General features: G+C 37.1%; 1 protein-coding gene across 1 annotated transcript in view; it reads right to left on the bottom strand.

Moving 5' to 3' along the window:
- The window catches only part of LOC122179921 (formin), a 120,494-nt gene that overhangs the window by 19,390 nt on the left and 80,741 nt on the right, over window positions 1-20,363 (bottom strand). Inside the window, exon 13 of the mRNA XM_042871171.1 lies at window positions 16,529-16,621. Within this exon, the coding sequence (XP_042727105.1) occupies window positions 16,529-16,621 (93 nt within the window). The remainder of the gene's footprint in view (window positions 1-16,528; window positions 16,622-20,363) is intronic.

Below are 20,363 nucleotides of genomic sequence, written 5' to 3'. Positions count from 1 at the left end.
TGTAAAGTTGCTTAACAAACAAGATGCCACACAAGCAATCAGAAATATTACTTACCAGCCTGTGCCATGGGTACTAGGCAAGGACTAATTAACAGAGTACACAGAAATTGTTAAACGTTATAAAATATTCAGTCAGTATTTCTAATGTTACCAAAGCATAGCAAACTGTAGTCATCTGTGCACACACTGAGGCATACAACACCAGCAAAACACACTCATGCAACACATTCAAGGAAGTGTTTATTATCATAGGTAATAAAAAACCTAGGAAATTATGTTTTCTTTTAAAAGTGATAATGCTGTCTATAAATTTGCCAGAAAAAGTGTTGAAGGTCTCTTTACCAGAACATTATAACTAACTATGCAGAAAAAACATTTTATGTGTATTTTCTTAAAGTCCTATATTTCTTAAAATATACTTTTCTTACCCCAATGCTTTTACTGTACTCTGTGCAAGTTAAAGCTATTTTTCAGTTCAAGCTTTTTTTCAGTTAGCTTGTACAGAAGGAGGTCATTATTTCATTAAAATTAATGAAAATACTAGTATACATTGCAGTTACTAGTTAGAAAGCAAGAATTAACAGTACACTTTTCAATTTATTCCAATTAAAGTATTTGAAACTGGATTAAGCCATTAATTTGTTCTTCTTGCGTATTTGTGGGAAACAGATTTAAAGCCTACTAGAAATTAAACGCTATAGAAATGCATTCTAATTCTCATTTCTATTTTAATCAATTCTTATAAATTCTAGTTCAATTTCAAATGCAATTTTTCAGGTTAACCTTTGAGATGACTAAATGTATCTAAACTGTCTGCAGAATGGGAGAATTTATTCTTTCAAACAAAATAATCTGTTCTGTTAGGGAAAACCATTCAGATTTTCCACAGCTACAGTCTCCTGTTGTAGCAGAAGTGAAAACTTTCAGGATCAGCACAGTTTTATACCAAGGACAACATTTTTAAATACAGGTAAAATAATTGTTTAAGCCATTAGGAAGCAGATCTTGTCAAAAAGGTGAGGGATAAAAGTATATGCTAATTGGACGGTGAACCAGTGGGTAATCTGTTTGGTAAACAACGAATAACTATAAAAAGAGAATTTAACTGATTTCAGAGAAACTTGGGAAATTTGTGCCTGAAGTCTTTTAGGAGAGAAAAGCCATAGCACTGCCTCCTCCTGTGGAATGGTAAGAATGATTTACGAGGCTAAATCATTTCTGCTGATTAAGCTCACTAAAGATTGGTTTCACATGATCAGCTAAAGTACAGCAACGTGTGATGTATAGTGGCCCCACACGTTTGAACACACTAGGACACGCTCTTCTAGGTGATCCAAAGGGTGGGGGTGGGGGGTTAAAAGCTGCTGCTTTGTTTTCCATACATTTTCGCCTCATTAGGATACACTCCTTCTGCAAAGTAAGCCACTTCTGGTGGTCGGGAGCAAAATCTCATTGTAAATGCACAGCAGGATAGTGGCAAAGCTGAGATTAATTCTCCATAGATTTATATAGACCTTTCTCACTGTTGATTGCTTGTACTGTTTCAAAGGTGCGTATGTTGCCTTTTTTTATTGCTAGTTACCGACTTTATTCCAGCATATGGTGGTTGGCGCCATGACACAAAGTGAACATTTTATACTTGAATTAAAGTGGATATTTGACAGTTTCTGTCAGAAAGTTCAGAGAAAAGAATTTGTGAAACAAGATTTATGGCATATTTTATATGGGACACATCTGTTTCTTTGCTACGTTTTTGTTTAAATAAAAAAAGCAATGAAGCTCTTTAAGAAACAAAGACTGTCAATAAAAAAGAATGAATAGAAAAAACCTACGTTATTGAGAACGAATTTAATCATTCTGACCTTCTAAAAATGTACTGTTAAGAAGTATGACAGTCACCTTCTCCTTTTTATTCAGCCACAAAGACAGGATGGGGGGAAGGGAAATTTCAGACCTAAATTGATTATCGACTGCAGGGCTACCCGTATTTAGGGATAAATCATATCAAAATGAAAATCAAAGAAATTTGCAGTATTGACATCAAATATTCATACTGAAAAACAAGTGAAATATTAAAGCAGATTTTGCCTATCAATTTTTTTTCCTTTTTCTTTTCATCTATAACTGCATTGTAGTGAAGTGGAATGTGTCAAATGAACACTCTCTGTTTTGAAAATTTCTTACAAAATTAAAGATTAGCCATAGAGGGTAAACAGCAAACCTCATCACAATTATCTATTAAGATCACTAAAGCTGAGGTAACTTGGCGTCTGACATTCAGTGTTCTAGTCTTCATCATGTATGAATCTAAACTGAATTTGCAGAACATCTCGCAGGATCCAGTTACATTGAAAGTAAATTTAAAAAAAGCATGTTATACAAGAGATAAATTATTTCAATATTACTCCAAATCTTTAACTAGCAACTTTCCTGTTTATAAGGGTTTGTATTTAATATGAAATCATAAGATTTGCTGTGGGAAATATAAAAAATAAAGCAGGACTACTTAATCAAACATCATGAGCACAAAATAAGTAAATTCTGTTTAAATCACCTATGTTTTTGCACAAAGGATCTGAATCATTTAATTTCTACTTAAAGAACACAACAACAGGAAAACTAACTCAGTTGGACTATTTGCATACTACAAATGCATACACAAGCACACAAACAGGTGATTAAAAATATCATAATCATAATATAGGTTCAAAAATTTCCCCCCACAAAAAGAGGAATAATTTCATTACAAAATTACAAGGATATACCAAATGATTTCATATTACTACTGTACTTCATTCTTGCTTTTAACTCTACAACTAGTTCCTCTACAACTTGTATTTATGTGGGAAAAATTAGCTAGCTATTAGTTTGAAAAGCCTGCAGTTTGAAGCCAAATGTAAAGAGAAGGCAAATTTGGACCTGTAATATTTCTACTCCTTGCCTCAAATAAAATATAGTAGTAAATAGTGTATTAAAAAGATTAATTTTAAGAAGTCTTGTCAGATTCTTCTAAAAACATCACTTAAACGAAACAGCAAACTGTTTCCAAGTACAAGGCTGAAACTTTACTGAGCATGCCTTCTTTACGATAAACACATAGGTTACATATATTAAGATAGAATTGCTAGATTTCTAAATAAAAGACTACTACTATTCTGGAAAAGGGAAAATTAAAGCATGCTCAACGCAAATTAGTTGGGCCATTTTATTTATACTTAGAAAGCACTCAGATACTTACATGATGAAATGAGAACAGCAGGCAACAGAAAAATTCTTGTCATAGCTTAATTTAAGACTGAGACATAACAAGAATAACATCAAATATTTAATGGAACAACCTATTTTACAATGCTTTTAGAAACATTATGAAATGTCTGGAAATCTTTTTTAAATTTAGAGATATTTAAATAAATCTTAAGCTAATTTACTTTATTCACATCAAAACCAAAATAATAGCAAATTACATAAAAATAAAAAATTAAATCAAAATCAAAAATATCTGTCATTTGGAAATGTAGGAATGTCAAAGTACCTTTGTCATGATTTCTAACAGAAAAGTACAGTCAGCTCTCCCAATTAAGGTTGGCGATTCTCTGTCTCAGGAGCTGCCCAACTTGACATTAAGAAAAAATCCCAGGTGTAGTATTTATGTATTCTTATACATAAATACGCCTTATCTAATTCCTATTCAGTTCACAAGTCAATGCTTTGTTAGGCCCTTGGTTCAAAAGTCCCGGTAAGGAGGCACATTACAGACAAATACTGATTAACTGTACCGACAACACTACAAACAACCAAAACAAATATATTTGCTAGAACAGTTTTTCTTTTTGGTCTAATATTCTTTAACCCTCTTAGTTTTCAGCTTGGCCACTGCCATGTTGTTTGAAGCCAGCTCTCTGTGCCTGTCCCAGGATGTCCCTTAAACCACCTCTATTCCAGAGATAGCAACACTTTGTAGAGGAAGTTTTCAATAAGCAATCCCATGAGTGCTGTTTTCAGGACAAAGTCAGTGAAATTGTAATGGCACTCTTCTAAACATCTTGCCCTGGCACCAAGCATCTAGGCGTAAAGAGATCATAGCAGTAGCTGCTGAAGAGACTGAAGTGACCTGTGAAATCAGACTTCTCTTGCATTTATTAAAAGTCTGTCCTCTATAGAAGTTGTAATCTTGAAGCAATGTAGCATCCATATCATTCACATGTTTTTACTCCATCATTTTTGAATTTTGAGTTCAGTAGCAACATCATACTTTGTTTTTTTAACTAGCTTCAGATTCCTGAGACTGCCCCTCAAATATTGAGATTGTTTGGATGTCAAATTAATTTGTCTTTTTGACCTAGAAAGAAGCCACGTTCTGACAACTATTTCATGTCTGGCCTACATATTTTGCCTGTTATTGCTTAACAAAGAAAAACACAGTTTACACCACAATGCATTCTAAGCTTCAGAGATGCAACTTCCTGCCAGAACTTTCAGCAACTAGTATTTGTATCAATTATGCAAAAGCAGGATATTTGTATGTTTACACAGGTATGAAAAATGATGTAGAGAAACAATCAACATACTAAAACTTTAAAAGTTTAAGGAAAAATTCCGCATAAATGCATAAAATCAGATTAAGCATGCTATTGTCATAATCAATTTGTATTATGGTAGCAGCAAAGGGTATTTCCCAGCTTAATCCAAAGAGGATGGTGTAAAATTAGAGAGGATATAGGGCAAACATGAGTTGAGGGTGACCACTGTGGTGGTAGGTATTAATGTATTTTGGTAGTAAGCTTTTGGGTTTTCCTTATTTAAGTTAATGCCTTAATTTCCCCTATCCTTTCAATTTCTTGACTCTGCTCTTTTCCCCATCTAAATTTTTCTGTCTATGAGCAAGCTGTTTACACAGGATATATAAGCTAAAATAATTAATATGCATCTGTATTTCCCACCAAGAAAAGCTTTCTCAGGAATTTAAATTTTATTAGTTCACTGCCTTTCAATACCAGCACAAATAGGATAAGACAAGAATGTAAATAGCAAAGCAAATTCAGATGAACTACATACATGAATAGCACTGTAGTACAGACACATGAAGATATGAAATCATACAAGAAATTAATTAGAAGACAGTAAAGAAGAAAGCAGGTGGAGTAGAGGAAAAATGTATGGAAAACCAACACAAATAACCTGAGATGTGGTTTACCTATATGACTATGATATGAGTGCTGGAAGAAATCCAGGCTAATTGAAAGAAAATAAGGGTTTTGATGAAAACTTAAAATGTTAAGTTCCAGACAAGATGGTAATGATTAAACTAGAGGTATCAGTAATGTAGATACACTTTTTAGAGCAAGCATGCGCGTCACAGTTTTTGGTATTAGATTAAGGGTATTAATACTAACATTAATTATGCCACTCAATTATGATTAATAAAAAATCCTCCTTTATGTTGAAATGCCAATCACTGTGGCAGCCACGATGATTCAGTGCAACAAAGCCAATCAAAGAGAAAAATCTCAGAGATTCTTTCCTTGTTTTCTAGGAGAGGATGACATCATATTTCTAATTATAAGCACTTCTAAATTATATGTTACACATTTCAATGTTGTTTAGTTTTCCAGTTTTGTAGTAGGTCATGATTACAGTGGAACTGATTATAGCAATCTATGTATAACTGTCTCAAAAGTACTCAATTGAAAGTTTCCCGAGAAACCATATTTTTAATTAACATCAATTTTCAGGACTTTAATGATGGTAATTCTTTCAGTAGTGTAAGGGGAATCATTCATTTCAGAGCAAAATCTTTGAATCGGCTCACTGTCAATATTGCATTTTTTAGAGGCATATGGATGCAATCACATTCTGGGACACCTTATTTGGTATCTTATGGACTGAGGCTATTGTCCAACTCTAAAATCTCAGAGTACCACAGCAATAAGGATCTGCTTTGCAGACTCATGCCAATTTATGTAAATCACTCTTTCATGTATTTAAATACAACAATGTTTGAGTGATGAAAACAGTTATGACTGTCACAAACAGTTTGAAAGATTAAAGTAATTCTGCTGCTGGCATATAAAACAATGTTCCACATCTTAACACAAACTTTGCATGGTCTGTAATGTCATTGCTGGGAAGGATAAAAAGTTATAAGCAAACATTATCACTGCAAGGAAGTATGACATATTTTTCATGTTTGACACTGGACATAAATATCCTCCCACACTGTTTAATGTGAGAACTGCATATGTGTGGCAGAGATAATAAAACATCTCAGTGAAAACAAATGAAGGGGAAAAAAGAGTCATGATGAGTTGAATAGAAAATACAGCTTTGAAGTTAAAAGTCTTTGTATTCATACAGTTTATTCACAAAAGGAAGATCCAATATTTGATATGCAGACTGAACAGTCACAGATCCTGCAAGACAGTCAGATGCCTTGTAGAACTGGTGTTTTTTTTTTTTTTTTTTTTTTTTTTTACAAAGGTACGCCTTTTATTTGACAAATGTAGCCTCATAAGTGAAGGTAACAGAAGACCAGGGAAACAATAAGATGCTTCTAAGTTCTATTGCTCTTCAGCTGTAGTTTACACACCAGATGTTAAAAGGCAATTGTTACTGAAGCCAATGCACCTTAAAAACAATTCTTGATAATCTTGCTTGACTTAGTACTAAAGGACTCAAGAGTTTTGTGAAGAGAATGGAAAGCAAGTGCCATAACACTAAGATTAGATTAAGTAGATTAAGGTAGAGGAATATAAAAGGGCAAAACAAGGGCAAAACAAATATGTGGCAGAATATTTTTTTCTAAGACTTAAAAATAACATTGCTTCTATGGATATACTTCTTGAGGAGTAATGCTACATTTTGTTGTAGAGAAGCAACAATTTAAAATATTTTTTCAGAGGATTCTGATATTTTGAGAAATCATTACAGGAAATCTCTAATGAACTGCTAAGAATAAAGACTTTAAACATAATTTCTCCATTTTAAAACCAATATAATGTTGTCAGATTATTAAAGGCAATAAGTAGCAATGTAAATTTCTTCCTAATTGTTGACCGAATTAAAATTTATAAAGGTATGTCCTGCTAACAGCAAGTGAGAAATATGAAATACCACGAACTGTGAAAATTGTACTGATTATGGTGTCTTGGAGTATTCTTGACTTCTGATTCACTGCTGAAATATGTCAGCATCCTACTACACACACAGCTTTGACTGAAAAACTGTTTTGAGTGGATTTTTAATTTTATTTTTTGCTTTAATAGAAGAAATTATTTTATCAGATTCTTACTACTCAAGGTCAATAAATTAAAAAAAATAAGGATGCCTGGGTTGATACCATGGATACTACTAGATAAAGAGAATAAAGTACTTCATATGGAAATATATAGCATCAGAACCACATTGAAGAAAACATTTTTAAATCCAGAAACAAGCAGAAAATAACAAGAAATTGACAGTTAGCCAGCTGAAATGCTTTACAAAAATAGAGTTAAAGAAAAGGCATGGGGCAACTTCCTTATCTGAATGCTATTATGAGATGATACATTAGGTATTCTGAAGAAGCAAATTAAAAGTAGTAAAATTGAGTGAAAATAAATGTAAGCTGATAATGATTAAAATGATAACAAAATAGGATATTAAGAATGAAGAAGAATAAAAAAAATCTTCCTGGAAACTACCTTAGAACCTTAGAAAAGATTCCGTTAAAAGTAGTCCAATACACATTGAGAAGGTTTAGCTTTGAACTCTATGATCTAAAGACCAGTGATTTCAAACATTCAGTATTTCGTCTTCTTACAAATGAGTAAGAAAATATAGAATCACAACAAACATTTGTTATTTAAATTTAATTAGAAGAAACTACATTACTGGAATTAAAGTTATGAAGGTGGAACTGACATGAAAGCTTGGAGATACCAGAAAGGAAGTGACAGTTCTTTATATAGTTGCAGTGATCCGGATCAAACAATATACATGAAAATGCTTCATATATTTGAAAAGGTCAGGAGGTATCTGTCTGCCTGCTTAGGGAGCCTGGTCTCTTACAGGTTCAGATAAGCGTCCCCATTTATCTTTCCTATTCTCATGTCAGGGAAATCAAGAAGAGCTTCTGGCCAGTGCACTTGAATACAATTTTTTCATGATGTTTCTTAATTTCTCAGTTATACTCCCACAAGAATAATACAAAACAGAAAATAGTTAACATACAAATGAAATGGGCTAGCCTTAAAAGAATTTATTTCTTATTTTCTTTCCCACTGGACTACCTCAACAATCCTCTACAGTGCATTCAAACTGGCAAGTAAATAGATGTGGATCAAAGCTCCTGTTCTGCTCTAGAAATACACTAGAAAGCACAACAGTTTGGAAGCATGCCCAGGTAGCTACTGTAGCCTGGCTAAAATTATTAAGAAATCACTTAGCAGTAAAAATCAGATTTACTGACATTTTCCATGTGCTTGCTAACCTTGTCTGAAAAATATACTACCTTCTGACATAATAGTACACTGACTCACTTGGTTTGTGACTCTATTTTTCTACTGTACAGTGCCATGACTGAGCAACAGTCATCTCTTATATAGTGTAAGACAAACAGTTATGGTAGCAAAACAACAACTTAACCAGTGTTGTTAATCCAAATGCAAGTTTAGAATTCCATATGCAGGACGATTCCTGCCATTATGAGATTGATCTCAGCAGATCTACTGTAATTGACAAATCCCTCCCTTTCCATCTTGTTACCTTGGGCACTTGAGTGTATCATGTGGCTTTTCCAAATAGCATTCCTTCTCACTATTAATGATTTTCAAAAACTGTTCTGTTCTGACATCAGACTACTTGTTTCCCAGACTCTGTTGTAAATGGAATGAATTCCTTTAATAGCACATTTTCCATCAGCAAGATGCTTTATTCTTGTAGAAATGAAAAGAGACAGCTATGAACTTCCTAGGCTAACTGCTACAAAGCCTAGAGACTTTTTGATTCACACGTTCCAGTATTTGAGGGAGGAAATGCAGCCCAGATTAGAGTTTTTACATACTTTTTAGGCTGGAACCAATGAAGGGGAATTTGGGACCAGATTTTGCAAGATCCTGGATGAATGTGAGTTACAAACTTCCACATTTATGACAATGGACAAATAATATGAGATAGTCAAAGGGGGAAGTGAAAAGTAAATTTTATTAGGGCTAGTTGACTGCTCTTGTATGCTGTCTACTTTCTGGTTCATATTATACTTGAGAGAAGACAGAAAGAGAATAAAAAGTGTCATGAAAAACTAACAACAATGGCTGATGGCCAGCACCCTTTCTAGCAAGCTTCGTAGCTGCAATAAGCAAACTCTCTTACTTTTCTCCTTTTCAGAACATTTTGCACTTTTCTCACATATGTTTAACAATTCTGATTGACAATCAATAATTCAAAGAAGAGTTTTTTTCCTAAGCAGTTCTGAGCAATAGTTTCATAAATTAAGGGGTATACCAAACCAACTGTTAATGTCACGATTTTGAAGATATTTTTTGTGAATCGTGGAAAATATAACAAATGTATTTTTGAAAGCAACATGCAGCAACTTTACTGGAAATACAGCATGTGTTCAGTCTCTTATGGTAATTCTTATGTCTATGAATTATAGTAAAACTAATCTTTTTTTTCCCACCATACTATTAAATCTATTAATGATTATTTTTGTTTTCTGTACAAGCTAAATCCTTTTAAAAAGCATAAGCATATAAAATACAGCTAATGAAGAACTAACACAGTTTGCACCTTTCATGTGGGAATCATGTAACACTTGACAAAGATCATCTTTCACTACTAAAAAGAGCAAGAATCATTATTTTATACAGTGTACCAGGAAAGTAAGACTCTCTGAAAAAGAGATTAACCAACTCTTCTAGTATAACATGTCAAGTAGCTGAACTGGGAATAGAACCTAAAGGTTCTGGCACCTAATTCTTTGCTGAAGGCACTAGACTATGTTAAAGTCAGTTATACAAAACAGCACTGACATCAGCAGAAGTACAGTTTATCCCCTTTTGCATTTTAGAATGTCAGTCTCCATAACACTGCGTGCTTTTTATTACAACACAGCAAGTACTAGATTTAATTGGTATTAATTGTAATTAGGAAATATAAACAGATCCAGTTAAGCAAATCAATCTTTTTTTTCCCCCCCCTACAGTATTTCCAATTTATCACTGAGAAGAAATGATGGGAAATCAGGATTTGAGAAAAAAAAAAACAACACACGAGTATCTATAAGTTCCAGCCCTATTTCCAAGCCAGAAGTTTCTGAGCTTTGGATACTTGCTGTGAGCTGGCAGGAAGATAACAGACTATTTTTTCATACATTTGCTTAAGTCATCCACAACTCTTTTTTTAAACAAACAAAACTGAAAGCAGATGCTTAACGGATGCTCGGTATCATCAGTTAACTCCTAATTTTAGAGAAGTATTTGAGTTTCCAGATGCTTATCTGAACTGAACCACTGAACTTCTTGAAATTTGTCCAACACCTATCCTAATATTATAAATCAAGACAGTTGTCATGTATCTTCAGTGCACGATGTTATAGGATTTCCCTTCTAATGCCATACAAGGTACCACTCGCCCATTATAAAGATTCAAATCAAGGAGATAAGTGACTGAAGGAGGTAAAGGGTGAACAACTATAGGGTCTGAAGTTCCCAGGACTTTGTACATGAATATTCTAATGAAAATGAGTACAAAATGAGAACAAGTATAACAAAGATATCAAAGGAAAGCATGAGAAGACAACACAGTGTATTCCCCATGCTTAAGGCTGTACTCTTGACATTTTTGAGATTTTTTTTTTTCTTTTTGTTGACATTTTCCTATTTTCAGTACTGGCTGGAATGAAGTTAATTGTCTTCATAGCAGCTCGTATGGTGCTGTGCTTTGGATTTGTAACCCAAATAGTGTTATAGCTCACCAGTTTGAGCTACAGTGCTCTGACAAGCAAGATAAAGAAGCATACTGGAGTTCATAAAGGTACTGTAGATATATCTTGAATATTATCTCAATATTGATATTACTGGTAAACTCTATGTAAAAATTTCCAGTAAACAAGTGGCAAAGATAACTGTCCTGCTTTAATGCAAGATTTTCATCATAATTTTCTTGTTTTACAAGTTCTGTGGCAAGAAATTTGTATCTTTGCACTGTCTAATAAACTTAAAGAACCTATCATATCCATACATATCCAAACATATCCAAAAAACCAACAAAACAATTTAACAAATATTGTTACTCTTAAAGCATCTGTTTTCTCTCAGTAAATAATATAAGACAAGCTCATAAAATGACATTATTAAAAAGGTATTGGAAGGATCTTTATAAGATGGAATATGCTAAGTCAGAAATAATTATAACAATTTGAATGATCACTAATAGCAATCTGCCTAGATTAGTAGATTCAGATAGTTTTCTTGATTTCTCAAAAGGCGAATTTTTAAGTTGAGCAGTTGAGCACAGTTCCAGGGGAAAATATTAGCCCCCTAGTAAAATTTATTTCTTAAGAATTTTTAATATAATTCCCAGAAATACTGAAGCACTCTGTTACTTCAACAACTCCTACATATTGGAAAAGAAAAATCTTTGTTTCCTAATCTATACCCTTGAACTGCTCCAGAGATGCTACAGTGCTGATCTGTGCAGCACTGTAGGAAAACAGAAGAGAGTAAGACTGCCCTTTTCAATAGCAGCAATATACATTTATATTGTCTTGTATTGATCATCAAAATCATCGATCGCCGCTACAAAAAGCCCTCGAGAGGGCAGCGACACGTCGCTGCCCACCTGAGGCACAGCGAAGGAGGTAGTACAGCTCTCTCCCAGGCTGTCTTAACGTGGTGCTTTTGTAAGGTACCCCTGTCTGCACTCCCCTGCAAGGAGACCAGCTTCAAGGCAGGTGACCGCTCTCCCACTCACTGACCCAGTGACTGTAAGTTCAAACATGGTCTCTACGAGACGTCGGGCATGCTCCAACAAGTCTGTGGCAACCCAGACAGAGGGACTGCCCAGATCTGCAGCGGTCCAAGTCTCTGGCTGCAGGGAGTGCCTGAGTCTGCTGCTGCCGGGGGACAATGGGAGGGATGCCACCTGCGTGAGATGCGAACAGTTGGATGAGCTGCTCAGCCTTGTGGTAGAGCTTAGGGAGGAGGTGGAGCGGTTAAGATCCATTAGGGACTGCGAGAGGGAGATAGACTGGTGGTGTAACTCTCTGCAAGAAACAAGCAGAGATTGCAACCCCCAGCCTGTAGTGGACTCTCTGCCTTACCGTAGTAAAAACGAGAGAGCTGACTTGGGAGGAGAAGAGGAATGGCAGCATGTCCCACCTCAGCGACGCAGGCGGCGCCCTCCCCGACCTACCTCGGTTCCTCAGGTGCCCCTAAGTAATAGGTTTGAAACCCTGGAACTGGAGGGTGAGGAGGCTGAGAACAAGGTGGTGGAACAGCCTCTGAGCTTTGCTAAGGAGAGGCGGTCGGCTCCACGCTTGAAGACCGCCTCTTCTGGTAAAGAAAGGAGGGTGATAGTCGTAGGAGACTCCCTTCTAAAAGGAACTGAGGGCTCGATATGTCATCCTGACCCCACCCGGAGGGAAGTGTGCTGCCTTCCTGGGGCACGGGTCAGGGACATCTCTAGAAAGCTGCCTGGGCTTATTCGCCCGTCTGACTACTACCCCTTATTGGTAGTTCAGGTTGGCAGTGATGATACTGCCAAGAGAAGCCTAAGGGCAATCAAAAATGACTTCAAGGGTCTGGGGAGGGTACTGGATGGTGCGGGAATGCAAGTGATCTTCTCTTCTATCCCTTCAGTGGCGGGGAAGGACTCTGAGAGGATCAAAAAAGCCCTCCTCATCAATAAATGGCTTAGAGGATGGTGCAGGCAGAAGAACTTTGTTTTTTTTGATCATGGGGCAATTTACTCGGCTCCTGGCATGACGGCTGCAGATGGAGCTCAACTGTCTACAAGGGGTAAAAGGATCCTAGCCCAGGAGCTGGCAGGCCTCATTGAAAGATCTTTAAACTAAGTAAGAAGGGGGAAGGGGACAAAATGAGGACTGCTGAGGTTCAGGTAGTTCAAAGCTCAAAAGTGAACTTGATGGGTGACGAGGGTGGAGTTCGAAGGGATGGAGTGTGGCAGGGGAATGCTGCCTCCCTGAAGTGTCTATACACTAATGCGCGCAGTATGGGAAATAAACAGGAAGAGTTAGAGATCTGCGTGCGGTCACATGGCTATGATCTCATTGCGATCACAGAGACGTGGTGGGACAGCTCACATGACTGGAATGTTGTCATGGAGGGCTATGTGCTTTTTAGGAAAGATCGGCCGGCAAGGCGGGGTGGTGGAGTTGCTCTTTATGTAAGAGAGCAGCTTGAATGTATTGAACTCCACCTGGGGGAGAGTGGTGTAGCAGTGGAGAGCTTGTGGGTAAGAATCAAGGGGCGGGCTGGTATGGCTGACACCGTTGTGGGTGTGTGCTACAGGCCCCCTGATCAGGAGGAGGAGGTTGATGAGGCCTTCCACAAACAGTTGGAAGCAGCGTCACGATCCCAGGCGCTGGTGCTTATGGGAGACTTCAATCATCCAGATATTTGCTGGAAAAGCAATGTGGCCAGGCATGCGCGGTCCAGACGGTTCCTGCAATGTGTTGAAGACAACTTCCTGATGCAGGTGGTTGAGGAATCGACGAGGAGAGGGGTACTGCTGGACCTTATTCTCACTAATAGAGAAGGGCTTGTCAGGGAAGTAAAGGTCGGGGGCAGCTTGGGTTGTAGTGACCACAAGATGGTGGAGTTCAAGATCCTGAGTGGAAGAAGTAAAGCAAAAAGTAGGATTGCTATCCTGGACTTTAGGAGAGCCAACTTCGATCTCTTTCGGGGCCTACTTGGAGCTGTCTCATGGGCTAGGGTGTTGGAAGGCAAGGGGGCCTGTGAGAGCTGGTCAGCATTTAAGCAGCTCTTCTTCCAAGCTCAGGATTGGTGCGTCCCTGTGAGGAAGAAATCGGGAAAGGGTGGCAGGAGACCTGTGTGGATGAGCAAGGAGCTCGTGCACAAACTCAAAGGAAAGAAGAAGGCCCATGAAATGTGGAAAAAGGGTCTGACTACTTGGGAAGAATACAGGAATGTTGTCAGGGTCTGCAGGGATGCGACAAGGAAGGCTAAAGCCCGCCTGGAATTAAATCTGGCAAAGGGGATAAAAGATAATAAAAAAGGTTTTTTCAAGTACATTAACAGTAAAAGGAAGACTAGGGAGAATGTGGCTCCCCTGCTAAGTGACAGGAGTGTTCTGGTAATGGGGGATGCTGAGAAGGCGGAGATACTGAATGCCTTCTTTGCTTCTGTCTTCAGTGAAAAAGCTCCCCCTCGGGAATCTGAGACCCTGGAGATTAGTGAGAGGATCTGGGGAATGGAAGACCCCCCTTCTGTCAGGGAAGAGGTGGTCCGGGAGCGCCTAGGCAACATCAATGTTCAGAAATCCATGGGACCCGATGGGATTCATCCACGGGTGCTGAAGGAGCTGGCAGAGGTGATTGCTGAACCGCTTTCTGTCATCTTTGAGAAGTCTTGGAAGACGGGGAAGGTGCCTGAAGACTGGAAGATAGCCAACGTCACCCCGGTCTTCAAAAAAGGCAAGAAGGAAGACCCAGGCAATTATAGGCCAGTCAGCCTCACCTCTGTCCCTGGAAAGGTGATGGAACAGCTTGTACTGGATGTCATCTCCAGACAACTGGAAGAAGAGGAGGTTATCAGGAGTAGTCAGCACGGGTTCACAAGGGGGAGGTTGTGCTTGACCAACCTGGTAGCCTTCTATGATGTTGTCTCTGGCTGGGTGGATAGGGGGAGAGCAGTGGATGTAGTCTACCTTGATTTCAGCAAGGCATTTGATACTGTCCCCCACGACATCCTTATAACAAAGCTGAGGAAGTGTGGGATAGATGAGTGGACAGTGAGGTGGGTTGAGAACTGGCTGACTGGCAGAGCACAGAGGGTCGTTGCTGGTAGTGCAGAGTCCGGTTGGAGGCCTGTACCCAGCGGTGTTCCTCAGGGGTCTGTGCTGGGTCCGGTCTTGTTCAACATCTTCATCAATGACCTTGATGAGGGGATAATGGCCACCCTCAGCAAGTTTGCCGATGATACGAAGTTGGGAGGATTGGCTGACACGCCTGAAGGCTGTGTTGCCATTCAGCAAGACCTGGATAGGCTGGAGAGCTGGGCAGAAAAAAACCGGATGAGGTTTAACAAAAGCAAGTGTAGAGTCTTGCATCTGGGAAGGAATAATTCCATGCACCAGTACAGGTTGGGGGATGACCTGCTGGAGGGGAGCTCTGCGGAAAGGGACCTGGGTGTCCTGGTGGACGACAGGTTGGCCATGAGCCAGCAGTGTGCCCTTGTGGCCAAAAAGGCCAATGGCTTACTGGGGTGCATTAAAAAGAGCATGGCCAGCAGGTCAAAGGAGGTGATCCTCCCCCTCTACTCTGCCCTGGTAAGACCTCATCTGGAGTACTGCGTCCAGTTCTGGGCTCCCCAGTACAAAAAAGACAGGGATCTCTTGGAAAGAGTCCAGCGGAGGGCCACGAAGATGGTGAAGGGCCTGGAGCATCTCCCCTATGAAGAAAGGCTGAGTGAACTGGGTCTGTTCAGCCTTGAGAAAAGGAGACTGAGAGGGGACCTGATCCAGATCTATAAATATCTAAGGTGTGGGGGGCAGAATGGCGAGGCCGGACTCTTTTCAGTGGTGAGTGGAGACAGGACAAGGGAAAACGGCTGGAAACTGCAGCATAGGAAGTTCCGCACAAACATGCGCAAGAACTTCTTTACAGTGAGGTGACGGAGCACTGGAACAGGCTGCCCAGGGAGGTGGTGGAGTCTCCTTCTCTGGAGATGTTCAAGACCTGCCTGGATGCCTACCTGTGCGACCTACTGTAGGGAACCTGCTTTGGCAGGGGGGTTGGACTCGATGATCTCTGGAGGTCCCTTCCAACCTCTACAATTCTGTGATTCTGTGATTCTGTGAAAAGGCACCCTCAGATCTCATCCCTCTTATCACTGGACTCTGCCCTTGTAAATCACTTCCTTCACCTTAGGCAAAATCTTCAAATCTAATTAGTCAATTAATGGCTATACCATTGATATAAAATCACATTACCTCATGTATATATGTGGAAAGATATTTTCTATTCTAGTCTTTTATAGACTTGAGGACATAAATACTATTTGATAAGTCTACGATGAATATAATTACCTAAATATAATGATAAAAGATAAAACAGAAAATAAGAAATGTGTGAGATCAAGGAAATAATTACCTTTGATAAATGGTGTCTAAGATCTGTGTATCCATTACTCTGAACGCATATTAGGCATATTTGGAATATAATCCACAACAGATAGTAGGAATTTGAAGAGACAATAGATACTTAACACAGCTTATATTACATATAGAACACTTTGTAAAACATTACAATATTGACCAATATATACATATTTTAAAATGTCTTTACCTTTCTGGAAGAATTCTTCTAATTTTTCCTTGAAGGGCTGGAGATGCTCTTCTGAAGATTCTCTGCAAACTAACTTCATTTGCTTTTCGGAGGCTATAAAAACAAGTCGAGAGCCGTTTCTGGTAGATATCAACACTTTAAAAGTCTTCATCTAAATTAGTCACCTAGACATATTTTAGAGGTAGTGGAAATAAATATGCACTATTGAATCCAGCCATTACATGATGATAAAAACCATTGATGCTGGACCAGTATACCAATTAGAAAATGTTTCATGTGTTTAAAGAGTGGAACTTTACTAATGTCTTGTTTGCTGTAATACTCCAGCTCTGAGCTGAAGCCTATTGCTTTAACAGCCTACAACACACATTAATTCTACATGGTATTTAAAGCTTCAAACTTTGTTCTGATGTGAATGGATGTTGCCTTATATCTGAATTGATTTTAATCAATCAGTGCCAGTCATTCTATACTCAAGCATTTCTTCCAACAGAAATGCAGGAATTTAACCTTATTTAAGCATTGAAATTACAGGCCATGATGTGAAATGTGAGAAATGATGTGATGTGACAACTCTGTAAGGAACAACTTACATATAGCTGTAATTTGTTTACTACTTAGTCTGTTATTTTAAGACCAGATGAGATGCCAATTTATAAAAAACTCCCTTCCCTAAAACTCCTGTTAAACTTTGAAGGTTCAAGCGTTCCACATTAGAGTTGAAATTAGACTGTTGAAAATAAAAATGCAATTATATTTCATTTAGCAACCAATTTTATGAACTACTATCGGATTTCTTTTCCACAACTCTTCATTCCTTAGCAGCTAAATTTAGATAGAAATTTATTTTGGAGTCAAATCTAGTAGTTAAAGTTTGGCTGCGTTAAACATTTTCACACCACATTGCTGCCACCATTATATAATTCAACTTATTCCAGCAAAAAAATTAATACAAAATGGTGAGAAAAACAACTGTGAATTTTAAATTAACATTATGTTATTTCAAGTTTTCAGTGCAATGAAAAAATATCAATGGAAATTGAAAACATATGTATACATTATATTCCTCAACTATTTGCATTGCCTATAATGCTGGGCCACCAGAACTTGCTCAGCAATAACAGCTTTCCAATTAATTGAGAATTTAATAAACAATAGAAATAAACCATGGAAGTTTTTATTATAAACAAATGCTGATATCTCACTTAAGTACGTATTTTACTCTAACATCCTTTCACAAGTCATGTAGATAGACTAAGAAATTACTGAGGAGCTCCAAAGCTGATATAAAACGCTCTAGGCTACAGTCTAACTACATCTTTAATGTCTAGTCTTGCAACCTGGAGCATGTTGAAATTGAAGCTAATATAGATTTGTTTGTCTGCCAGAGAGCAGTCAGAAATAATAAAAGTATCAATTCAAAGCAGATCTGGGAAAGAAAATCTTTTATTAGCTGCTCTGTTATGCGTCTTTAATAACTGAAATTGGGCAGCCCTATCAAGTGGGTGGCACCCTACCAATAGCAGGGTGTTGGAACTAGATAAACTTTACGGTTCCTTCCAACCTAAGCATTCAATGGTTCTATGATGATTCTATGAAATTAGGCAAATCAGAAATCAAAGTCTATAAGACTTTTAAGACTATTTCCAGAAAGTACATGCCTCTTACAATTAAAAGTTCAAACTTCATATCATACTCTGAATGAAATTTATGTAACATTTTAATTTGTGGAATTTAAAGGAGTTTTCTACATCTGCTCAAGGAAATTGTAATACTTAGGAAGAAGATGGACATCACATTGTGAAGAAAAAAAAATCTAGCGAAATACCCAAGATTTTACTGTTAATTTTCCAACTGAGATTTTATACAAAGTAGCAGCTACAAGTTTGTGCCTAATTATCAATACGTTTTAAAAGGAAAATCTTATATAAAATAATATTTAGAATTTATTTTAAAGCAATATAAAATGTCAAAAGGCAGATAGTACACATCATGTTGAGACATTTGATATATGGTACTTATAAAATATGCATGATTAATATGATCACCTTAGGTTGAAATTATTGCAAGTCATTTATTATGTTATAGCAATGAAATAAATTTGTACAAATAGATACAGATACAAATATATATACGAAAACGCGTATAACTAGAGTATATAAACAACCACTGTATGTATAACAATATACTCTGGAAAGGTGCTTTTTTTTTTTTTAAACCAATAAGCAGTGCTACTAATACATTGTCTTGAGTATTGAAAGCATCCTAGATGTTTCCAATAAGCATTAATAGCACAAGATTATTACAAAGGTTACTCAGATATGTCCTATGCACATATTTAAATGATCAAGCCTAGGACAAATTGCTTTTAAGTCAGAAAGAAAGAATATGAAAAACCCCTTCAATAAAAATATTTTTGAATAGGAAAGACTAACATTTACCATAATTAGATGACAAAAACTACAGAAAAATATGGGAAAGTAGATTAGGGTGGTGATTTCTTTAGTAGAATCTTAAAAACCATAACAAGAACAATATTTAGAGTGAGGGGACAGGATGAGTAAGAGGACAGGCACATCAGAGAAGAGCAAATGAGACACATAATGTAGAATAAGTCAACCACAGGTGCTGATTTAAAACTCTAAGTTTGAAATCACATGAGATTAGATGAAATGCCAGTCTGCACTGCTTATGTAATCTTGAAGCAATAAAACTGGAAGAGACAAAAGAATTCAAGTAAATGCTAGAAGACAAAGAAATTACACTATTGGAAAGCTTTAAAATGATACCATTAGGCAACTTTGATGAAAATATTTACCTAGGTTGAACTATCTGGAGCAAAAGTCTAATCCCTGAAGTTTTTGAGATAACTGTCAAAATGAACTGAAGGGCCATAAGAAAGTTTTAGATTTGAGCAATGGAAATCAAGGACAACAGTGATTGGGTAAAAAACTGCCAATTGTAAGAGTAACGTCTTTGTCCTGTACTGATTAATTCACCTTTAATTGACTCTGAGTTTAGATTAGACTCCAGTGAATGACCTATACTTCTGGTCTACAGAGAAAAGAAATGGCTTTTTTTAGGCAGCAGAAAGTTATCTAATTCTGTTTAAACTCAACTGCATTGAAATATTTGAATAAATCTTCAATTTATTTAGTTGCTAACATAGATATGGACTCAGTGGCTGAAGACGTTATGAACTTCAGCTTGAGCTGCTGTCTCAAAAATGGTATAGCCCTGTTGAAATGTGTTCATTATTTTTTCAGTCTCCCCCTCAGTAATGAAGAACACGATGGAGAATAATGATTCCTTCTCCAATATAACAAAGCAATGGCTACGACCACAAAACAGATGCATCTTTCAGGCTTATGAACCTAGGAACTTCATCAAGCTTGCCTTTGGAAAACAGCGCTGAAAGTGTGTTCAAAGAAATCACAAACTAGATACAAGTAAAGACATTCAGAAAAGGAAGATTATTTTAATTGTGGGCTAAACCAAGTGCTTTCATTAAAACAGCAGCTGAATCCTACACGTAAAAGTCAGGTGGTTTTGTCAACCTCAATTTGCAATTTTTGTGAAAGGCTATCACACTACTCTGTGACCTATCTCAGTACTACAACATAATATAAAGGTTTTTGGAAGTTAATTTTCACCAAACTTAAGAAGACTAATTTTGATAATACTTTCTTAATATTTATTCAAAAATTTATTTAAAATATATTTATATATATATTTATAAAGCCTACTAACTCTGGCTAAACATTATTAAATGAAAATTGAAAAGTTCCACTAATTGTTCTGATTTTCTTTGCTAAAAATGCTATAATGTGTGACA

Source organism: Lagopus leucura, unplaced genomic scaffold (assembly GCF_019238085.1).
Source record: "Lagopus leucura isolate 7727_CA_CO unplaced genomic scaffold, USGS_WTPT01 Super-Scaffold_1, whole genome shotgun sequence".
NCBI classification, from domain to species: Eukaryota; Metazoa; Chordata; class Aves; order Galliformes; family Phasianidae; genus Lagopus; species Lagopus leucura.
Note: the sequence above shows the minus strand (reverse complement) of the source record. Positions and strands in the feature narration are given on the sequence as shown.